The sequence below is a fragment of the Amblyomma mixtum genome, chromosome 7 (assembly GCF_055824585.1).
Source record: "Amblyomma mixtum isolate Tamu chromosome 7, ASM5582458v1, whole genome shotgun sequence".
Taxonomy (NCBI): domain Eukaryota; kingdom Metazoa; phylum Arthropoda; class Arachnida; order Ixodida; family Ixodidae; genus Amblyomma; species Amblyomma mixtum.
Window position 1 is genome coordinate 141300503 of NC_143018.1, and position 23877 is coordinate 141324379.

At 48.6% G+C, this 23877-nt stretch overlaps 2 protein-coding genes across 2 annotated transcripts in view; one reads left to right on the forward strand and one right to left on the reverse strand.

The window, feature by feature from the left end:
* The window catches only part of LOC149337733 (putative sodium-dependent multivitamin transporter), a 188487-nt gene that overhangs the window by 129005 nt on the left and 35605 nt on the right, over positions 1 to 23877 (reverse strand). The gene's annotated exons all lie outside the window — the stretch shown is intronic.
* LOC149337735 (uncharacterized) lies at positions 8297 to 8848 on the forward strand. Its single transcript, XM_089554939.1, has one exon. The coding sequence runs from the start codon at positions 8297 to 8299 to the stop codon at positions 8846 to 8848; it is 552 nt and encodes a 183-aa protein (XP_089411065.1).

Consider the following 23877-nt stretch of genomic DNA (forward strand, 5'->3'; position numbering starts at 1 on the left):
GTACAGCGAGATATCTGGGGCCCTATTGAACAGGGGAAAAAGCAAGGCACTAAGGTTTGGCACCTTCACACCGAACCTTGCGGGCGAGGTGGAGTGGGTGCAGGGAGTGAAAGTCCTGGGAGTAGTATTCCTCGCCAGCGGAGAAGTAGCCCGCGAAACCTGGACTAACCTCCGCACGAACGCTGAGAAACGCCTCTCGGTGGCGTCAACTTTCCGCCTTTCAATGGCAGAGCGCTGCTATATAGTTAAGTCCACAATCCTAGCCGCATGTTTTTTTGTCGCCCGCGTCGCAAACCCACCGCGCACGTTTGCGCGCAGGCTAACCTCGGCCTGTGGCTCTTTCGTTTGGGCGGGCAAAACCGAACTTGTGTCACGAATGTTCATGCGCCTTCCATCGTACATGGGTGGGTTTGGTATACCTTGTATCCGCACCATGTGCAATGTGCTCGCCTTGCGAGGAGTACGAGATCTTGTACGCAACCCAGACTATCCCGGGAGAACACTCCTCACATATTTTCTGGGTACAGCGCGTAACGTGTTTTTTTCACAACACGTGGTTGGCCCTACAGCCGAGCAGCCGCCGGCATTTTTCGTTAATGTGCGTCGCACACTGACGTCGTTGACTGCCAGCGTGCCCGATCTGGATGTTGATGAAACCCCACCCTCCAGAATGTGTGAAGCACTAACGGTCGCTGCGCTGACCCGCGAACAACTCCAGAAAACGAGACGGGCACGCTGGCGCCAACTGACCTCAGCTACGCTTCCTGCAGATGTCAGGGACTTCGGCTGGCTGCGAGGCTGGCGGGTCCTGCCCACAAGAGACCGCCTTGCGGCGTGGGGCGTGGCGCCCTCCGCCCGATGCCCGCAGTGCGGTCTGCTTGAAACTTTGCAGCACGCAATGTTTGAGTGTGTAGTTGCGCGCACTTTTTGGACATTAGTGTCACGCATGTTTTTAACCCGCCTGGAAGCGCGCACTAGTTCTCCCGAAGTGTTTCAAAATATGCTCTTGTGTGTCGGCATGTTCGTTTTGTGGCGGCAGCGTGGAGTGGCATCCTTAAATGGGCGTCCGCAAAGAACAATGTTCCCAATGTTGCAGCGCCTGCGCACGCGCCTCTTTGAACAAGCATGCATGGACGCTCTGTCAATGAGCGAGGCTGAGTTCTTGCGCAAATGGTCGACATACTTTATCGTCCTGCGCGGCGGTCGAGTATCGGCATTTTTACTGCATTACTGACATGCTCAGTGCTGCGTCACTGCGCATGTGCTTGAATGATCAGAGAATTAAGTTCATCTGTTTTGTTGTATTTTCTATGCTATGACAGATAAAATAAACTTCTCTTTCTACGCCGCCGCCGAGTGATTCAGTTCTTTTACGGGCGCAAGTCAGCCCAAATAAAGAGCTTCGTTTGCAAGTCCTTCTGGTGTCTTCCTGACCGCTGGACTGCCGTCACTACACGTGACATCTGGTGGAGGTGCGGGGTAGCCTTCCAGATACCGGACAACCCCTGCAAGTCGTGACGCCAGCCCTTTGAGTTATTCGCCGGAAGACCTGACTCCAGTCTACCACGCAGCCTCTGGAGCCTCCAGCCATGACTTACGCCGCAGCAGTGCGCCGTCCTGTGCCCTCTCGCCCCAACTCGCCCGACCTACAAGCGTCGTAGACGGCCGAGGAAATGCGTCGAGTGGAGAACACCCGACCAGCGCCTCCAACGATGCTTCCACTGCGGAGAAGCCGGTCACATTCTCCGGTACTGCCCATACAGGAGAATGGGCATCCGAGGGTTCCCTTACGGCGCCCCACGACCCCGACCCGGCCAGCGACCAGCCGCAATCGAAGATTTTTTTTTGCGTCGGGAAGGATACTCATCGCCGAGCCGCCTATCGCGTTCTCCGTCGCCATCGTCACCGCGCTAAGTATCTCCTAGCCGAGGCTAGGCAGTGCGTGGACGCTTCCCTAGCCCCCGAAGGTTAAACTGAATAAAGCAGCCTCTGGAGGTGAGGTTGCTTCTGAGAGCAAGAACTAAGATCCTGCATCGACGAAAACAGAAGACCATGCCCCCTATGACGACGACGAACCCTACGACAACGACGACCCTTACGACAACGACGACCTCTACGAAGACGACGACCCCTACGAAGACGACGACCCCTACGAAGACGACGACCCCTACGAAGACGACGACCCCTACGACGACGACAACTACTACGACGACAAATACGACGACAAAAACTACGACAACACCGACGACAACACCGACGACGACGACGATACGGCCAGACTTGAAGCTTTTACCGCTGCCCTTACACCTTATTAGGAACGCTAAAGGACTCTAAGTTCTCGAAGCATTCTCCGCGTTTAATTTCATTTTAAAGCATCGAGACGATGCTTCTTTGGAAGGGGGGTAATGCCACGTATCATTGTAGTGTTTGTTCGTTCCCGCTCAAGGCTGCAGGAAAGGGCTGTTATCATTTTTGTTCGTGACGCGAGAAGCGACCAGTCTAATCTCGATTGATCGCAGCCATGAAAGGCTGCATCTAGGTTTTTCCAGATTACTGTAGATGATCTTGTATTGCTATCTGGAAGTTTCCTTGGCGGCTTTAAATTGAGGGATGCCGCGAGCAGCTGACTTTCGTAGTTCGACGACTGACGAGCACGTTTGTTGCTTACGCCGCCGCCGAGTGATTCAGTTCTTTTACGGGCGCAAGTCAGCCCAAATAAAGAGCTTCGTTTGCAAGTCCTTCTGGTGTCTTCCTGACCGCTGGACTGCCGTCACTACACGTGACAATATTTGGGTCCCGAGTTGTGATTTCGAGAGAACTACGCGCACAAGCTATGTCTCTCATCCACGCCGGACATCGGGGCATCGTTGCAATGAAAAAGTGTGCCAGAAGCTACATGTGGTGGCCTGGCATTGACAACGACATCGAAACAGTGGTGCGAGAATGCAAGCCTTGCCAGAGCAGCCGGAGCGCCCCGCCGAAAGCTCCTGTCCCAGAATGGGAAAAGCCAGACACACCCTGGCACACATTGCACATTGATTTTGCAGGACCAATTGAGGGCTGCACTTTCCTTGTGGTCGTAGACGCCTACACAAAGTGGCTTGAGATAAGGCAAATGGGACAGACGACTTCAGCAGCAGTCATTGACAACCTCCGATCACTGTTTGCAAAGTTCGGCCTGCCACGCAAGGTAGTATCGGACAACGGAACACCGTTTGTGTCTGCGGAGATTCTCAAGTTTTATCGCGACAACGGGATCTCCTCAGTTACATCGGCCCCCTACCACCCAGCGACAAACGGACAAGCCGAGCGCTACGTAGCCGAGCTAAAACGCGCCGTTGAAAGAGATCAGACAGGCTCGCTGCAGCGCCGCCTTGCGCGCTTTCTCTTCAAGCAGCACACGACGGTTCAGAGCACAACAGGCGAGACCCCCTCGAAAATGATGTTCGAGCGTGAAATGCGAACCCAGCTCACAGCCATCCTCCCCGAGCCAAAGGCAGAGACGTTCTGGGAAGAAAAAGCAATTCCGCGCTGCGGCACGCTTAATGAGGGGCAGCGCGTCCTCGCCCGACAGTTTCTGAAAAAGCCACGCTGGGAGGAAGCTACAATTGTCAGACGCATAGGCCTGCGCTCTTGGCTCGTCAACATACATGGCACAGTAGCACGCCGACATCTCAACCAGCTGCGTAGATTTACGACGCCGTCTGAGAGCTGTCCGCCAGCGGAGAGAACACGTGCACCATCTTCCCACATAGCCTGGCACCTCTCCCCGGAAGAAGAGACTTCGCCCAGGACAGACCTAGGAGACACAGCGAACAACAGCCAGCCTACAAGTGTTTCCCCCCCGAGCGCACAAAGCCAGCGCGCCTCCACGCGTGAGCGCCGACCCCCTGCACGATACCAGGCAACTTTCTAAGGGGGAAGGAAGTGTTGTGTCCCCTTATTGCTTTTGTGTGTGTGTTAACCCTGCAGTGCTCCGTCCTAACGACCACTTGCCCCTCGTCGCACCCCCCTCTTGTGTGTTACCAGTGCAGTGCTCCGTCCTAACGACCACTTGCCCCTCGTCGCACGCTGTCGCCAGATGCCCCCCATGGTGCGCCCCCGCATCCTCCTCCTGTTTTGGGAAGCCACTCCCTCCCGTGGACGCTTCTCCGCTCCCTCCTTTCTTCGGGCGGCCAGTTCGGCTCCTGCCTCGGTCGACGCTGGTCGCACCCTCATCAGCTTTAAATAAACAACGTCTTAAAGTACCGTGTGCGTCTTTCGCTGCATTCAACACAGCGACCGGACACGACAAATATATAGGGCACAAGTTTAACGGCTCATTTCACTGCAAGCCGTTTCTGCGGCTCTGTGGTTATGGTTCTCGACTGCTGACCGGAAAGAACCCGGTTTCGACCTTGGCCGTGGCGGTCGCATTTAGATGGAGGTTAAATGCTAGAGACCCGTGTACAGTATGATTTCATTTCACATTAAAGAGCCCCATGCGGTGAAGATTATCCGGAGCCCTTCTCTGCCGAGTCCCTCATAGCATGAGCCAGGACGGTCTGTGCCTGTTTTTTCTTCTTCTTTTAACATTCTCCCATTGATGAAAAACTCCAAATTACAAAAAAGATATCCGTTATGCTCCTTGGTTTCGGTGATTCTTGGCTTCCGTCATATATCCAGGCAGGGGTTTTAGCATGCCCCGCCCAGGGGAAAGTAGTAGTTCGAGAAGTTTAAAAGATAACAAAACGAGCCTCTCCGCAACACTAATGTCACGTAGGTATCAAAAAGCACAGATGAAAATGAAGATTATTAAGTAGCTGTGAAACAACCGCAGCAGTTGAGAATCATGCTCAATAACGATATTTGGCTTGAGCCGGCCTAAGGAAAAGAAATTCAAATCCAACAGTAATATGATAAGTACCGAGATTGCAATACAAGCAAAATTTACTGTACTTAGACAGGAACCGGGATGCTTTCACAAAAAAAAAATTGCCGCAGATTACGTTACTTCCTAATGCGAAATTCGTGCCTCATCGGCTGTATCAGCTTTTCGATGGATTGAGGCAAAGAATGCAAACAAGACATGTATGTACAATAACAGAGAGCTTTTTTTTTCAAACATAATCCTTAAAGAAACAACGACTCCACTAACAACAAAGTTACACTTGACAGAGATTGCAATACAAAAGAATATTGCACTTAATGTGCACTACCACAAGAGAGAGGGGCAAACAAACAAAACACAATTTGTTCACTGAGGCCTAAACGGCGGCTCGGGCGGTCAACGCCCTTCTTGAAAGAAGAGATGAAAGAAGAGATAAAGCAGGAACTGAAAGCTTCACGAGAATCTGTCGAACGAAACCTGCGCAATGAAATCCGAATAGTTCGCAATGAGCAAGCTGAGATGATTAAGAGCATTGACCACGCGCATGCTGAAATTGAGGACCTAAAAAGGGAACTAAAAAATGAAAAGGAAAAGAACGCCAAGTTGGAGCAAGTAACCAACGAATTGAGCGTGGCGTGTGCTGCTCTGGAAAAGCAGACAAAGGAGCTTGAGAGAAAGCTTAATCATACGGAACAGTATTCACGAAGGTCGAACATTGAAATTAAAGGTGTCCTGAAGCAAGACGAGGAAAATGTTCTTAATCTTGTTACAAACCTTGGAGATGCTATTCATGAAACTATCACTGAGTCGGACGTAGCGTGTTGCCACCGAGTGCCCACTCGTGACCCTAATAATTCAAACATTGTTGTTCAATTTAAATCCCGTGTAAAAAGGGACGCAGTGCTGGAAAATGCGAAAAAAATACGTCTGACAAATGAGGACATCAGTATAGATTGTTCTTTGCCAACTTCACCACCGATTTATGTAAATGAACACTTGACACCAGACAACAAAAGGCTTCTAGGCGCTGCGATTGCGAGAAAGAAGGAGGTCTCGTGGAAACGTGTGCACGAGGAACGGCACTATTCTAGCCCGCCAAACTGACGATTCTTCGGTGGTTCACATTTACTAACAAGCAGACTTATCGAAGATGAATTAGGGACGCCGTAAAGCAGCACACGTGGAAATGGCTCTTCTAACATTGCCAATGGAGGAATCGCCACTTTTCACACCTTCACAGCTCAACGCATATTTTTCCCCACACAAAGACAAATGCTGCCAAATCATACATTTGAATATGCAATCGGCCGTAAATAAAGCTGACCAACTAACATACTTTTTATGCAGCTTAACCTGTCCCTTCGATGTCATTCTATTGACGGAAACATGGTATCGCTGAGACGTTGACGTCATCCATCTTCCCGGGTACAGATAATTTTTTCTTAATCGTACTACGAAGCGGGGCGGAGGCGTAGCAATGTTTATCAAAGAAAACTATTCCTGTGACATTTTATCTGATCACTGCTTAAGTAACGATGACATAGAAATGCTGACAGTTAGGTGTGGCGGTCAAACTTTTTGCTTTGTTCATCGTCCCCCACATGGCAATATAGCCAATTTTGTTGGCAGCTTCGAACACGAGTTATCTTTTCTTTCTGAAAACTTCTTGGTGTGCATCGGGGGCGATTTCAACATAGATATGAGCACAAGCAGTTCAGTGCAAGAGCGCATGTTAGTCACCATACAAACAGCTGGCTTCCAAAATGAAATCCGCGGACCTACACGTGTTACCTCACATTCTTCTTCTTGTTTGGATTTACTAATCACCAATCGCGAGGATGCGTCATTTGCCGGTCGTATTGCGATAGACATTAGCGACCATCTTCCTATCTTCGTCCGTCTTCAAAAAGAACCTTCCGCAAAGACAGCCTTGAAAGTCCATCGACAGCTACTTTCCCAAAGCCGCCTTGACCATTTCAGGAACAGTATTTCACTTGTGAACTGGAATCCTGTTTTCCAGCACACAACACCCGATGAATCATACAGTGAGCTCCTTCGGCTCTTTCTCCAAATTTATAATGAGTGTTTCCCTATCGTTGAGATAAAACCTTCAAAAAAAGCACGAAAGCCATGGACGACTGCTCGCTTGGTACGACTGGTAAAAAAGAAACACAAGCTCTTCGCGACTTTCATAAAAAGTAGAGCCCCCGCAGTGTTAGCCACTTATAAGTCGCTAAGGAACCGCTTAAATAGCGAAATTAAATCATCCAGGACTGCCTACTATAATAACTTGTTTAATGCGCATCTCTCAGACCGCCCGAAAGAAAAGTGGAGACGCCTAAATATTCTGCTAAATCGAAATAACCAACATCAGTACCTTGCGAGCCTAGTTATGCATGGCAAGGAAATCGCTGGGCCGTCCCTTGCAAATCCCTTCAACCAGGTATGTCTCCATTTTTGGGCAACAGGCTAAACGAATCGATGTTTCTTGAACCAACCGACGAAGCTGAGGTTTACTCGGTGTACAAAAGTTTAAAGAACACGACAAGTCTTGACCCAAGTAATATTCAAAGTTTACCTGTAAAATACGTACTACCTTTGATCGTGCCATGCCTTACACATATTTACAATACCGCGCTTCGCACAGGACGTTTTCCCGCTGGCATGCAGGTTGCCAAAGTTGTGGTTATTTATAAAAAAAGGCGATAAAAACGTTTTAAGAAATTACAGGCCAATATCTGTACTTCCTTTTTTCTCCAAGGGGCTAGAGCGAATAATGCATCGACGTTACTACAATTTCCTACAGAAGCACTGTGTAATAGCCAACTGTCAGTATGGATTCGCAAAGCATAGATCAATTGAGCATGCTCTGCTTGATCAAAAAGAATACATATTAAATAACTTCGAAGCTCAACACCTCACCTTAGGCGTCTTCGTAGACTTTAGCAAAGCATTCGATACACTGAATCACGAAACTCTGTTTACGGTATACGTGGCCACGCCCTCTGTCTCATTCAATCGTATTTCAGTGCTCGTCGCCAGTATGTTGCTTTAAATCACTGCTCTTCGGGCTTGTTAGCAATCACAAATGGCGTGCCCCAGGGCAGCCTTCTGGGGCCGCTCCTATTCAACATATATATTAATGACGAATGCAACATCAGTAATTTAGTTAAATACATCATATATGCTGACGGAAGCAGTCTATTTTTGTCCTCACCTGACATCAAAGAACTAACTAGCGCCGCAAATACAGTTTTGTCATCATTATCTGAGTGGTCATATTTGAACTCATTAAAAATAAACAAACAAAAAACTAAAGCTTTATTGTTCCATCCGAAGGGGCAGCATATAGGCAGTGTGCCCCCACTCTATTTCGACAACGCCCCAATTGAGTACGTATTACTCGGAGTGGTATTTACTGCTACTATGTCGTGGAACGCTCATGTAAGCAAAGTGTGCCTATTCCTTTCCAGATATATTGGGATAATTTCGCGGAATAAACATATTTTACCCGCCAAAACTAAGCTGAATCTGTACTATGCGTTCTTTTATTCTTATGTATCGTATTGCTTCCTTTTATGGGGACAAACCACAGCATCTAACATCCAGAAGCTTCTAGTACTGCAAAAAAGAATACTTCGCGTAATTGCTAATGTACCGTATGATGCTCCGACACGTCCTATCTACCAGCAATACAGAATGATACCCGTAACAAGAATGTTCGATTACAGGTTTGCATCCTTCTATAAAAAAATAATAGCCGAAAACGACACATTTTTTTCTAGCATTGTGACACTTACACCACATCGGACGCCGTATATGACACGACAGCGTATCATCTATTCATTACCACGATGCAGAACAAACTATGGCTTTTCCACACTAAAATACATTCTTCCCAAATACTTGAAGACGCCCTTTTACGACACGTTGCTCAGCATGTCTGTCTCGGCTATTCGAAATGTGTTTGCAAGCTAGGTCCCACAGTATGCGTACCCATGTATAGAATTCTACTGCATTGAACCGTAAATATTGTGTAAAACCTTTATTATGTTGTGCGGAAATACTACTTGTCTATGCAAAATGAAAACAAAGTTTCCTTTCATGCATGTATTTAAAAAAAAAGGTTCTTTTTATGCACGTATTTAAAAAAATGTTTCCTTTTATGCATATATTTACATGCCTTGTCTTTCCGTGTACCTTGCGTTGTTACCAGTGTATGAAGTAACCATCATAGTCGCTACCAAACTGCTTCTTTGTAGGGGTGGCGAGGCTTGTCAAGCGGTTGTAATGACTGCTTTTTTCTTGCCGCCCTCAGTTTTTGAAAAAAAAAGGTGAAATAAAGTGATTGATTGATTGATATATAGGCTCGCTTTACGTCTGTCTGTTCTTCGCGCCAAGGCAGGCATGCACATCCACACAGTGTCGGTTGTGCAGTCTCCTTCTCCTTGTCGCGCTGGGCGCGCGTCCTCATTGGTCAAAGGCCGGGAGTGGCTTCGAGGAGCATCTGGAACTTTCTGTCGTGACGTCGCCGCCGTCGCGGAAGTGAAGAAGTGGAGGGCATTGCTTAGCGCACGCAAGGCTACGCCCTCTCCGTCAACATCACGTAGAAGCGACTCGGACAGTCTAGAACAATCGACGGCCATCCCCCAGCGCGTCGCGTCGGCGAGCGGTGGGAGAGGGGGCAGCCACACACACAAGGCTAGTCGCCCTCCAGGGGTTCGTTCTCCCCTGTTTTAAGACGCGCGCCGGCGAGAGCCGTCCGCGCAGCGCTGTTTTTTTTTTCTTGCTAAGGAAGGGAGGAGGTTGCGCTTTTACCCTCTCCTGTTACAACGGACAACGACGACGGCGACGCCGCGAAACGCAGAAACGGGCGCCTCAGAGCTGCGCTCTAAAAAAGCATGTACTTAAAAATAGAATTTGCGGTGTACTTGCGTAGTTAATGTTACAGCGCGTGATCGCGATGAGCGCGCGCTATCAGCGCGCTATCAGCCGCGGAAGCGTCGCCCTGTTTTGGAGTGCGTGACGACACCTTCTACTGTATATGTATGTTCATGCCCATGAATAAACGGCTGTTGTTCCCAGGATGCCATTGTGATAAGTTACTTCATCTGGCGACGAGGGTGTATACGTACCGCGTAGGCAGCAGCAGGCGCCAGGTAGCCGGTTCAAGCAAGGGAAGCGCAAGCACCGCTTTCGGCTGGCGATAGAAACCGTAGCGAGTAAGCACGTACTCCTGGAGGCATCACATCTAACCGGAGCACCGACCGACGCCGGGAATTACCGACGCATGGCAGCGTGCAACGCCCACTGAAAGGGCCTGTGGGCCGCCTTGTATCAACGATGAACGAGTGGATACGCAAAGAAGCCAAGCGGATGAGTACCAAGTTTTCCTTTCTGCTACGAAATTCCGAGTGTAGGAAGGATAGCAGAGTTCGACCCCAAAACACAGAACATTGAATCGCACTTGGAAAGATTTCAGCAGTTTCTGGTGGCGAACTACATAAGCAAACGAAAAGAAGTTGTCGGTGTTTTTAACACTGCTAGGCCCAGAAGCCTATGAGGTATTGAAGGGCCTGATTGTGCTTTCCACGCCGAGCGGAAAGTCTTACGCAGAGGTTTCGAAGTTGCTAAAAGATCATTACAGACCGAAGAGCTCGGTGATAACGGGGCGCTGTCAATTTAACCGCCGTGAGCAGGAAGAACAGGAATGAATGAAGTGAGCAGAGTGAGCAGAATGAATATTTCATAGTAGAGTTGAAGCATTTGGCAAGGAAGTGTGAATACGGCGACTTTTTGCAAAATGCCCTGCGTGACAGCTTAGTTGCAGGCAATCGAAATGAAGAGAGTCAGAGTGCCCTATTCCACCTCGAGAAACTGACTTTCGAAGGTGCTTGCAAGATCGTACTCGATAGAGAACTAGCGGAACGGAACACGGCGCTAATGCAAGGAGGATAGAGAGAGGCTTCGCAGAACGTGGCCAACAGACGTTCACTAGGGAGGTCAAAGGAAGTGAAACGGGACCAAGGCCAGAAGAGAGAGACAAATGCGGAAGGTGTGGTAGATGACATTCGTCTGACGTGTGTTGGTACAAAAACTTTGTTTGCCGGAAGTGTTCGAGAGAAGGACACCTGCAGAAAATGTGCCCGAAAGTTAACACTCGTTTCAGGAGAACGGATGCAGTAGAATGTTCTGATGAAGAGGAGGAGCACGAAGTGTATCATTTCATAAACTCGAACAATTCGTGTTACGAAGTGAATGTGCAAGTTGAGGTGAAAGACTTACGCATGCAGATTGACACAGGGGCGGCTGTTACAATTGTGCCCGAGAGTGTGTATGCGTCCCTTTTCCCGCATGCCAAATGCGAATCTTTCACAATGTCTCTCCGCATGTACACGGGAGAACGAATGCGTCTTAAGGGTCAGTTTAAGGTCTTTGTGAGGTACAAAAACCAACGAGTCACTTTACCATTGATAGTTGTCACGGATGACGGCAAAAAACTTCCAGTGCTGCTGGGGAGGAATTGGCTGGAATGCCTAAAGTTTTACTCGTGGGAAATTGGCCAAATTAGTCGGAAGATCGGGTGCGAGCACTGCAAAAGAGCTACCCTTCCGTATTTACGGACGCACTAGACCATGCAGAAGTTTGAAGCGCAGGTAGTGCTGAAAGCTGGTTGCGCCCCAGTTTTCTGCATCGTTAGATCAGTTCGTTTTGCTCTCCGACAGCACGTAACAGACCAGCTGATCAGCATGGTGGAAAAAGGAATTCTTCGCCAAGTCTCGCACAGTGACTGGGCAACGCCGTTAGTTGTTGTCCCCAAGCACGACGGTAGTATCAGGTTGTGTGGGGACTACAAAATGACCGTAAAGCCAGTCATGAAGACTGATGATTATCCCTTACCCATGCCAGAGGACCTGTATTCATTAATCGCCGGAGGCGAGGTTTTTGTGTCCATGGCCTATCTACAGCGTATGAACAGGTGCCTCTCATACCCGAGTCACGACCATTTTTGACCATTAATACAAGTTTGGGGCTTTTTGAGTTTCAGCACCTTCCCTATGGTGTGGCGAGTACACCAGCGATTTTCCAGTAGATGATGGATGTGGTGCTGAACGGCATTTCGCACATCGGATGCTACATTGATGATGTACTCGTGGCGGGGTCTGACACGGCAGACTGCCAAAAGACACTCGAACGTGTTTTGGACAGGTTGCGTGAGCATGGTATCGCGCTGAAAATGGCCAAGTGCCGTTTCTTTCAGAACAGCGTGACATACTTGGGCCACAACTGTGACCGCCGGTGGAATTTATCCCACGGAGGCAAAGAAGAGTGCAATTTTGGAAGCACGCGAGCCCTCCACAGTTACAGAACTGCGGGCTTGCTTAGGCATGCAGAACTGCTATACTAAATTCTTAAAGAATGGTTCCATCGCCGCAGAGCCGCGGTATCGTCTGCTAAGGAAGGGTCAGAAATGGTCATGGACAAGGGAATGCAATCAGGCTTTTACCGCAACAAAACAGCTGCTCGCGAGCAGCCAGGTACTGACATTCTACTATGTTGATACGCCGATATCAATGCTTTGTGACGCGCCGGCGTATGGTTTGGGCGCTGTTATCTTACATGAAATGGCTGACGGCGAGGAAAGGCCGATCGCGTTCGCATCCGTAACGCTGCTGGAAACTGAGAAAAAGTACGCGCAGTGTGAGCGTGAAGCATTAGTTTTGATTTTTGGGCTTAAACGGTTTCATCGCTACCGGTACGGAAGGATTTTCACGATCTACACAGACCATCAACCACTACTAGGCATTCTTGGGCAGGAGAAACCAACGCCCACGTTAGCTGTAGCGCGAATGCAGCGATGGGGTATGATACTGGCAGCGTACCAGTACCGCCTCCGGTACCGCCGGGGAAAAGATGTTCAAGTGGCCGGCGCCCTTTAGAGATTACCGCAGCCTGTCAGTGTTGAGGACATTCCGGGGGAATGTCTCGTGGTATTTCAATGCCTGCCGATGACATTGCTACGGCGACAAAGCGAAACAGGACCCTGCCTCGTGTGCCAGAGTTCACCTTTAATGGGTGGCCTGGACAGTACGCAGAAGAACTCGAAGCCTATCATAGGCGCCGCGATGAGCTTTCACTGGAACAGGGTTGCGTAACCTGGGGTGTTATAGTGGTGCTTCGGGAAGAAATGAGGGATCGCGTACTGAACTTGCTGCGTGAGGAGCACCCAGGCACCAGTCGCATGAAGATGATGGCTAGGAGTTTCGCGCAGTGGCCTGGCATTGATCTTGCAATTGAGCAGCATGTAGCGAGGTGCAAAATCTGCCAAGTGGTTCAGCCCGCCGCTCACTGCATCCTTGGAAATATCCGGTGAAATGTTGGTCACGCGTGCATGTAGATTGCGCCTCGAAGGGTCCTCGTGTGTTTCTAGTGTTAGTAGACTAATTTTCTAAATGGGTCGAAGAGTGGCTGATGTCGTCGACATCCACCGCCAAAACGGTTGAGAAACTCCGCAGCAGCTTTGCAGCTTACGGCTTGCCGTAGGTGCTAGCGAGAGATAACGGCCCCCAGTTCACGGCTTCGCCATTTACCGAATTCTTGTCTCGGAATAGAATCAAGCACATTCGTTTTCTATCTTACTATGCAGCATCAAACGGCGCAGCATAACGCATGGTGCAAACGCTAAAGAAAGCATTGCTCAAGCAGTCGCTCGAAAGTCGGGTTTCTGGGGTGCCATGCTCCACCCAGGAGAGTCTTGACAGTTTCCTAATTGCCTACCGCAACACTACAAATCGCATGACTGGACGCACACCCACAAAACTGTTCTTAAAGCGACATCCTCGCACGATAATGTCGCTACTCAAGGCCAACTTTCACAGTTCCATGCAACAGAAGCAGGCATATTTGAAGGAGCAGCGCGACACGAGGCGCGGGACTGAGCGTGTGTTTGATGTGTAGGACCATGTGTTCGTGAGAGCTGTGCGCGGAGAGAGTGTCATGGGAAGAAGGCGTAGTGTGTCTCGTAGAGAGTGCGGTGACCTATATGGTGAAAGTGCTGAACCAGCTTCGCTTTGTGCACGCCGACCACTTGCGTCCTCGGCATGCAGATCCCATCTCGAGTCCTGCGCGTCCAGTGCTGAAAGAGCACCGAGCACAGTCTTCCACGGATGTTCCCGAGCAGGTACCGTCAACCGTGACTGCCCCGGCAGAGTCTGCGACTGCACCGCCAAAAACCGAGCCACTGCCAGACTCGACTGGTGCAACGCCTGGCACAGGGCCGGTGGCTCCTATGGCAGAGTAGAGTTCTCAGTCTCAACGGTCTACCGAGACAGCACTCCCGCCAGCCGCAACAGCGGAATAGCAACCTCTTCGGTGAAGCTCCCGTGTGCGAAAACCCCCACACTGTTTTCAGCATGAGGACTTCACGAAATAAACTTTTGGTTGTGGGAAGGAGGGAATGTTATAGCGCGTCATCGCGATGAGCGCACGCTATCAGCGCGCTATCAGTCGCGGAAGCGTCGCTCTGGTTTGGAGTGCGTGACGTAGCCTTCTGCTATATATGTATGTTCATGCCCGTGAATAAACGGCCGTTATTCCCAGGATGTCATCGTGATAAGTTACTTCAGTTAGGTCAAATGCGAATCAGCTGCGCCATCATTTTTATTTTCACTTCGTTTCAGGTGTTCGGCTTCAAGGCTCCAAGACTAAGTGGAGCTGGCACAATTGTCAGAATGGAGTAGTGAGCGGCACTTAAAAAACATCAGCAAGTAAGACATGAAGAAGAGTGAGACATTTATCATGTTAACCACAAACCACTGAGAGACTATACCTAGGAAGAAACTAAGGTCCCCGCGGAAGTGAGGATCACGAGCCAGTACCGATAGCATATTTATTCGTCGCGGCTTTGTGAAAACGACCTATTTCAATCAGGGCGCGTTGCCGCGCTCACGCGGCATTTTGTAACTACGCGACGATCTTGCATTGTTTATTTCAAGCTAAAAGAAAAACGTCGCTGAAATTACTTCAAAGAAAACGAATGCATATGGCATTTTTCTCGACACCTCAATTTTATGCAAGGTTAATTCTGCGCTTAAATTGACGATAAAGTGTTACCTAGGAAACCAGTCCTACAATACATAACTACCGGCTCAAGGCACGAGTCTGCGACACTTAATCGTAACACTAGCGAAAAGGGAGCTATTTATTTTAGTGGCAAAGAGGTACTTCATTAGCAATCCTCAAAAAGCCGATGGGTGTCTGAATGATTCTCTGAAAGGGTCTCTGAAGCCTCGACTTTTGATCCCTGACCTATAATTGCAGAAATAAAGTAAATATTGCCGCTAGTGGATTTCGAAACCATGGCGGCGCCAACTGGTTAGCTTCGCTACCCACTACACGAGAAGGCTATGCTATCACCGTAGTATTTTTTTTTTCTGTGTTGCCTGGAAAGATTGCCGAGCAGGAAATTGCAAATATGCTGATGCCACAAAACACCATGATGTGTCATACGAGCGCACCAAATCCCCGCTAGTTCCTATCTTCCCAAAGATTAAAAAAAAAATCAGGGGGGCACTTTGTTGACGTAAATTTCCGGGAGTCCAAGGCTTTCAGCCAGCGCGGTATTGCTGCTTGTGTCACTGATGTATGGTTACTATGTGAATTAAGTACATAATTCTTTGTGAATCGTGAATGCTGGAGACACTGGAGGGTGTTTGGGAGGCATCCGTCTGATTCCATGCCTTTCTGCAAACACTCTCCAGCGTCCTAGATAAGGAGAACTACATATGCGTTAGCAGGAAGTAGCGTAGCCATTAGCACGCTCGGATGCGGAACGGAAGGATGGTGGTTCGAATCTCATTGTGCACAAAGATTTTTTTCTGGTCTTACTAGAAAAAGCGTGACACCTCTGCTGACAACCTTCTGTCGACAACGATGAGGCATTAAAGGTTTTCGCCTTAATATCTGAGGCGCACGCATTCATATACATAGAGGGGCAAGCTAGGCGGCTCTTTCAAGGCAACGTATACTCCCCGCACGAACAAGGATTTCAATGACCGCAGCGATTAGGGCTTGGTGGTCCATCATACGGCTCATTCAGAGACTAAATAGACCCATCAACATAAGTAGATCACGTGGCACAAAGGTTTCCCGAACAGGGAGAGAACGGGTATTGTTTTGTGTGATTTGAATGTCCGTCTTAATCGTCACTTACTGGTGACTGCAGTCCAGCGAACAGGAAAACAACGAGCATGTCTTCGAAACGGAACTCTTTATTTGGGCTGACTTGCGCCCGCAAAGAACTGAATCACTCGGCGGGGGCGTAGCAACAAGCGTGCTCGGCGGTCGTCGAACAGAATGCCCGCCGCTGTCGGCCGTGCTCTTTTTACAGCTGATAGCGAACATTCGAGATAAAGCTTGGGAAGTTACTAGAACATTCTGGCACAAAGTAGAATCGGCTCCGCCTGGATGCGATCAATCGAGATGAATCTAGGCGCGTCTAGCTTGCGTCACAAACGAAGCGATAAAGCGGCGTGCCGGCAGCCTTGAAGAATGAACAATTAAACACAACAAACGCTACAAAGATTCGCGGCATTACTCCCCTCTCAAAGAAGCATCGATTCGAGAATCGCCTGATCAAGAGAACTTGCCCCCTTTGGGAACCAACCTAGCGCTAGCCCGGAACAGACAAGACCAGATCGGCAATCTGCTTCGAAGCTGCAGAGAATGTTTCTCGTCATCGCCGAAGGTTCTGACAAACGCCGATTGCCAAGCATCGCATTATAACCGACCAGCACGTCCGACTTCTCTGCCGTAGCCTCTATTGTGTGTCGCCGCGAGAGCCACAAGCCATCCGGGACGAAGTGGAAGAAATTATTCGCGACGACGCAATCCAGCTTTCAAAGAGCCCCTGGGCGGCACCGGCTATTCTAGTGAGAAAGAGAGTCGGCGCACTTCGACTCTTCGTTGGTTACCACCGCTTGAACAACATAACAAAGAAGGACATCTACCCACATTCTGGCACAAAGTAGAATCGGCTCCGCCTGGATGCGATCAATCGAGATGAACCTAGGCGCGTCTAGCTTGCGTCACAAACGAAGCGATAAAGCGGCGTGCCGGCAGCCTTGAAGAATGAACAATTAAACACAACAAACGCTACAAAGATTCGCGGCATTACTCCCCTCTCAAAGAAGCATCGATTCGAGAATCGCCTGATCAAGAGAACTTGCCCCCTTTGGGAACCAACCTAGCGCTGGCCCGGAACAGACAAGACCAGATCGGCAATCTGCTTCGAAGCTGCAGAGAATGTTTCTCGTCATCGCCGAAGGTTCTGACAAACGCCGATTGCCAAGCATCGCATTATAACCAACCAGCACGTCCGACTTCTCTGCCGTAGCCTCTATTGTGTGTCGCCGCGAGAGCCACAAGCCATCCGGGACGAAGTGGAAGAAATTATTCGCGACGACGCAATCCAGCTTTCAAAGAGCCCCTGGGCGGCACCGGCTATTCTAGTGAGAAAGAGAGTCGGCGCACTTCGACTCTTCGTTGGTTACCACCGCTTGAACAACATAACAAAGAAGGACATCTACCCCCCCCCCCCCCCCAACGACGACACTCTGAACCGGCTCTGCAACGCCAACTATTTTTCATCGATAAACCTCTAAACCGGCCGGCTACTGGGAAATTCAGGGCGATGAAGGAGATCGCGAGAAGGCCGCGTTCTTCAGTTGCCGCATTGCATCTTTGTTTTCGTATAGGGACGGATGTCCCTTTTTGATCGAGAGTCCAAATAAACTTCTCTTACGAGCGTTCTTCACTGCGGATGGCCTCTTTGAATTCAAGGTGATGCCATTTGGTCTCTCTTCGCACCAGCCACTTTTAAGCGAGTAATGGATACAGTGCTGGAAGGCCTGAAGTGGCAAATTTGTCTAGTATATTTAGATGACGTCGTTGTCTTCGCCTGAAACACTGAAGAGCTCCTAAAAAGGTTGGTTGGTTGGTTTATGGGGTTTAACGTCCCAAAGCGACTAAGGCTATGAGAGACGCCGTAGTGGAGGGCTCCGGAAATTTCGACCACCTGGGGTTCTTTAACGTGCACTGACATCGCACAGTACACGGGCCTCGAATTTCTCCTCCAAAGAAATTCAACTGCCGCGGCCGGGATCGAACCCACGTCTTTCGGGCCAGCAGCCGAGCACCATAGCCACTGAGCCACCGCGGCGGCTCCTAAAAAGGTTTCAAACTGTATTAGATGCAACCAAGTCTTCCCGCAGAACTTTGAATATAGAGAAGTGCCACTTTATCTATACGAGCAGCTGCTGTTTCTAGGCGGCATCGTTAGCAAGGAGGGAGTACGCCCAGACCCGCAGAAAGCAGCTGCTATCAGACGGTCTCCACCGCCGGCCGATACGAAAGCTGTGCGCATATTGCTCGGAATACGCGCGTATTACCGACGATGTGTGAAGAACTTTTAGCGCGTCGCCGAGCCTCTGACCCACCTGACAAATGTATACGTGCCTTTTAAATGGGAAGCGCCACAAGTGGGAGCCTTCCAGGAATTTCAGCGTCGTTTACAGTCCCCGCCGGTCCTCGTGCACTTTGATGAAAATGCTGACGCTGGAATTCATACCGACGCAAGTAGCGTATGCCTAGGCGCTGTCCTCGTTCAGAAAACTGACGGAGTGGAGAAATTCATCGCAAACACTAGCCGTTCCCTGGCCAAAGCTCAGGATGATTAATCGACAGCTGAGGACTGCATTGCATCATATGCGCTCCACCGAAATTCCGCCCTTACCTGTACAGGCCACGCTTCCAGGTGGTCAGCGATCACCACGCACTGTGATAATTTTTCTTTTTCGCTGGTTCTTCTGAGATCATGGAGTGTCAATTAGCCGAACCACAGGTGTTGGTTAAGGTTATTTCGAACCGATATTAAGGGTGTAGTGAAATATACGCTACATACGTTGGAGTTGACGACGTTGTGGCAGAAACGCGGTACTGCCGCGATAGCTTTCGTTGGGATTGGCGTTTACAACGCTCTAAAAGCCGTTAATTCCGACAAAAGAGAAGGCGCATAACTGATTTTCTGGGTAGCGGACACTTCAATCGCTCTTTGATGTAGGTGGGGGTGATGACCGAGAAATGTGAGTGGATTGCGTTGGCATTTGCAACGTTGTGGCAGAAACACGGTACTGGAGCTATAGGCCACCCACCGCGGTGGCTCAGTGGTTAGGCGCTCGGCTGATGGGCCGGGGTACTTCGGTGCCAGCCCGGCAGCGACGGCCGCGTTTCAATGGAGGCGAAACGCAAAGCCGCCCGTGCGGTGTGCGATGTAAGTGCTCGTCAAAGGTTGCCAGGTGTTCGAAGTTATTCCGAAGCCATTCACTACGGCTCCTCTTTCTCTCTTTCTTCTTTCACTCCCACCTTCCTCCCTTCCCTTACGGACCGGTTCGCATGTCGACCGAGATATGAGACAATTACTGTGTCATTTCCTTCCCTCAAAAACTATGAGCGAGAGTGAGAGGAAACCAATAAAGAAAGGTGTCAGGTACCGTGGCGCAATTTCTCTGTTATTAATTAACTGCATATGCAAAACAAGTTTAGTACTCGTCTTTTACATCGTTACAAGATTCTATCTGAACAAATAAACCAGTCTCTTAAAAATGCAAAAAAAAAGTTTTTTGAAACCAAGGTTATCGAATGCAGTAATAATCCGAAAAGAAAGTGGGAACTGATCAATCAATTCATAAACACGAGACCTAGTCAACACTCTATTAAGACTATCGAGAAAGATGATTCAGATCTTCGCGACCCCTTACCGATAGCCAATGCGTTTTGTGAATATTTTTACTCCTCTGAAACGGTTCAAAACGTTGAAGTTCCTGTTTTATCACGTCAGCCGCAGTCCTTCTTCCTAAGAGCATGCACGCCTCAGGACGTTTTAGGTGTAATAAGCAACCTAAATAACACATGTGCTGGATTAGACAGTATACATTCTTCCAATATTAAAAGTGTCAAGCACCTAATTTGCGAGCCTCTGTCACGTTATCAATGTCATTTTTGAAACAGGAGTTTTCCCTACTCAATTAAAACGGGCTAAGATAGTTCCAATATTTAAGGAAGGCGACCGATCACAAGTGCAGAATTACCGCCCTATTTCTATACTTCCCTTCTTAAAGGGATACTGAGGCGGTTTTCGAATCGGCTAATTTTTTAGGGTTTTGAAGTAGTGTTATTGCTGATCATGTCTGTGAAATTATTTTTTTCGATTTTGGCTAAAACAGTGGCGCAATCACCAATTAAAAACGCGATGTTCAAATCTCCCGCGCCCCGCGCAAGCGTAGGAGAGGAGAACAGCGGAGAGGGAAACCTCGTCCATGTCGGCCAACGTGACGTCACGTTGAGGAGCCGGGGATACTTCGGCGCACCCGAGCGAGCTTTCAGCGCTCGTTGTTTCTCGTGTTGCGTGCGTTGTGACGTACAAAGCGTGTCAGCCGACCTTGAGAATCAGATTCAACACGAGGTACTACTCTGCGTTCGTGTCCATGAACAAATACGGCCGAGACTGTGTCGTCTTCCACTGTTTTTAGCAAGATCAAAAGCTCGAAGCGCAAGCGCTCGCTGCTGTGACGAAGAATTCAAGCTGACCAAAGCAAGCCTACTCTGCTCGAAGCATTTTCGTAAGAGCGGCTACATGCAGAGCTTGTCCCTAATGTGACCTCTGGAGATTTCTGTCGAAAAGGCGCGGCTGAACCATGACACAGTTCCTTCGATTTTCTTGCGCATGAGAGGCGTGTCACCATTCCGAAGAAGCGCCTCTTTTACAAGTAGAAACATGCTCACTTAGCCCATGAAGAAACCTTATAGAGGCTCAAGCATGTGTCGCTATCCTCAGCTCAGGTGCAGCCAGACCACCTGAGACGTGCTCAGCAAGGCTCAGTTAGTGATTTTATACTCGGTTCGACGTGTCAAAGCAAGCAAGCATGCAGAGCAAAGCACAATAAAGCAAAGCAAGCAAGCATCGAAGCTCTTCATATGCAGCATCTCGTTGAATCGTAGCTCAGCAATTAAAATGAAAGCGTTCGACATTGATTTCGGATGCAAATTTATGAGAGAAATGAATGCCAACCGAGTTTTTGCAAGAAAACACCGCAACCTTACTCGGTTTCTTCATAAAGTTGTGGCAGCGGGCGAGTTGCAGCTAGTTTGGCTTTTAAACACACATATAGTTGGCAACTACTTCACTGAACCTAAACTGCAAATCTAGGAAGGGCGAACGTTTCCGAGGCAGCGATTAATATTTTCTGGCATCTGCTGAACGCGCCATGAGTGAAGCAGCAGCCTTGTGCGCGTATTTGGCTTGTTTTCCAGCGCACTATGATGGCGTCACTATCTTGTGGTCACATGCCTCGCAGTGCTTGGCCACTGCGCTTCGCTAATTTTGACACCAACTTTGTGCTCCTTCATCGTTTCCTTGAAATACTTTCTTGCCCCAACCTGCAACGCCGGGTACTGAGAACAGGATTTTTTGTACACAGTGCTTTGGGCCTTTTCTTTAGGATGACGCTCTTCCGGGCGAGCCAGGAGGCGTCCGGTGGTGGTAATTGACTTGAGTATTGTTCGCACCACTTCCTTTCCGAGAATACGAGCCGAGGTTGTGCCGGCACCTTTTACGCATGGTCTGCATCGCGTCTTTGACGCTGGCGTATGCTTGTGCTAGGCGTAGAATTTTTTGCTTGCGTCTTTTTTGGTTTCAGGCGATACGTGGAATGAGCAAACTGTAGTATCCTTTTCTTCGGAGGTCAGTAAAAAAAAAATAGTCGCCGTATTCGCTTTTACAACGACACGGAAAGCTGCGATCTGCACTCAACGCAGCGCCGGATCCGCATCGGCAGCTTCTCCAGTCCTCAAAGTGACGTCACGACCTCTCTTGACCAATCACGGGCGGCGGCGCGCCGCGCGGCGTGCCCCGCGGCACAGGCCGCATATTTCGGCTAAAAAAAGGCAATTCGCGCTTGTTTTTGCCTTATTTGGATGGGATATTACAGTATGCAGCATGAAAAACTATAGGATGCCGCTGCCAGCCCGATTTTTAAAAAAAGTGCTTCAGTCTCCCTTTAAGCAAGGTTGTAGAAAAGTTACTAGAAATACAAATACATTCCTATTACGAAAAAATTAATATCTTGTCTCCTTTTCAATTCGGTTTTAGACGTGGTCATTCAACGGAAAGTGCCCTCTTATATTTTTTTGAATGGATCAAAACACAACTTGACAGCGGTATGATAGCCGGCGCTGTCTCCATAGGCTATACCAAAGCCTTCGATAATATTAATCATTGTAGTCTTTTTTCTAATCTCGAAAGCTATGGTATTACAGGCCCGGCGTTGACTCTGATCAAAAGTTATTTATCCGATAGGTACCAGAACATGTGTATTGAAGGTATATTGTCATCTCATAGACTAATTAATAAAGGAGTGCCCCAAGGTTCAATTCTAGGACCCCTCCTTATTCTAGCCTATATTTATGACCTTCAGACTTATTTAAATACAACCCAATGTCTCTTGTACGCTGACGACACGACCATCATGGCTACTGGTAACACGTCTTCTGAATTAACCACAAATCTTGACTAGTTGCCGCTATCCTTAGAGAAATGGAGTCACGCTAACTGTATTAAAATTTATCCGTCTAAAACTAGTTTTGTGGTATTTCACGCCTCTCAAAGAAAAATTACGCCACATTTATCAATATCTATCAATAATGTTTCCATACTGCAAACACATTCTGCTACATTTCTAGGTGTGATTATTGATTCGAACCTAAAGTTTAATCATCATGTTGCCTTTGTTGTTAATAAAATTCGTTTCGGAATAAGGGCTCTTATCAGAACAAGGCTGTTTATTAGATTACATACGTTGCTTTCAATCTATTACGCATTCATACACTCCTATATTAATTACTGTATCACTTCATGGGGCAGCACATACAGAATTCATCTTTCTATACTCATTTCTATGCAAGAACAAGCACTTAGAATCATCACTTTCTCTTCTTTTGCACAGCCGTCTGCACCTTTGGTCCCTTCACTACATGTCCTGCCCCTTGAACATCTACACAAATTTCAGGTCCTGGTTTTTCTTTTCAAGGTCATCAAAAAGTATATATGTGTTAACTTTGCTCCTGAAAATAGAAATACTAATTAATAATAACGTCACGCGTTTTGCTTTGTCGAACAATTTATTGTTGCCAAAAGTACGGACTAATTATGGAAAGCAAACTACATCGTTCTTTGCCATCTCCACTTGGAATAATTTGCTCCCTTCACTGAAATTCCCAATGTCATTTATTTATTTTTTTTAGTTATTTAGATTACTGCCAGTCCCATCAGCGACCATAGCAGGTGGAAGAACAAAAATGACAAACATGATAAAAAATTTGAGCAGTGCACTCTGGAATTCATCGAAAAAAAGTGAATACAAATCAAACACAGGTGAACAGAAAGGAACAAGCAAAATAAAAATGGCTGAGGCTTAGCTCAGGTTAAGCCTAGTCAGATGCGAAGCATATTGTCGCCGAGTTGCATATCGAGCAGGCCGCTTGGCTAGACGTTCTTCACGCTCTTCATCAGTCTCTGTAGCACGCCGCAACTTTCGCTTCTCATTCCAACGAGCAGCCCTGTCTCCAGGAGGCATCTCTATCCCGTGTACGCCTAGCAGAGGCAGGCGCACCCCCTTGTATACCGCCATGGAGGCAAAAAAACTAGGAGAGGGTGCGCTCAGCCTCTGCAAGCCATCCTCCTCTGACGCCGCTGCCGAGGGCCCTTTTGCGCACTGACTCTTGGGAAATAGGCTCTCCTCCACAGTTACTAGACTGCCAACCAGCGGTGCTTTTTAGTGAATGTCCGTGCTCCGATGTAGCGCAGAAGCGCAGCGCCTGTGTTGCAGCTTTGGCGGAATGCGTACCGAGCTCGAGGTTGTCTGAAGGCTCCGCGTCTCAACACTTCTGTTGAT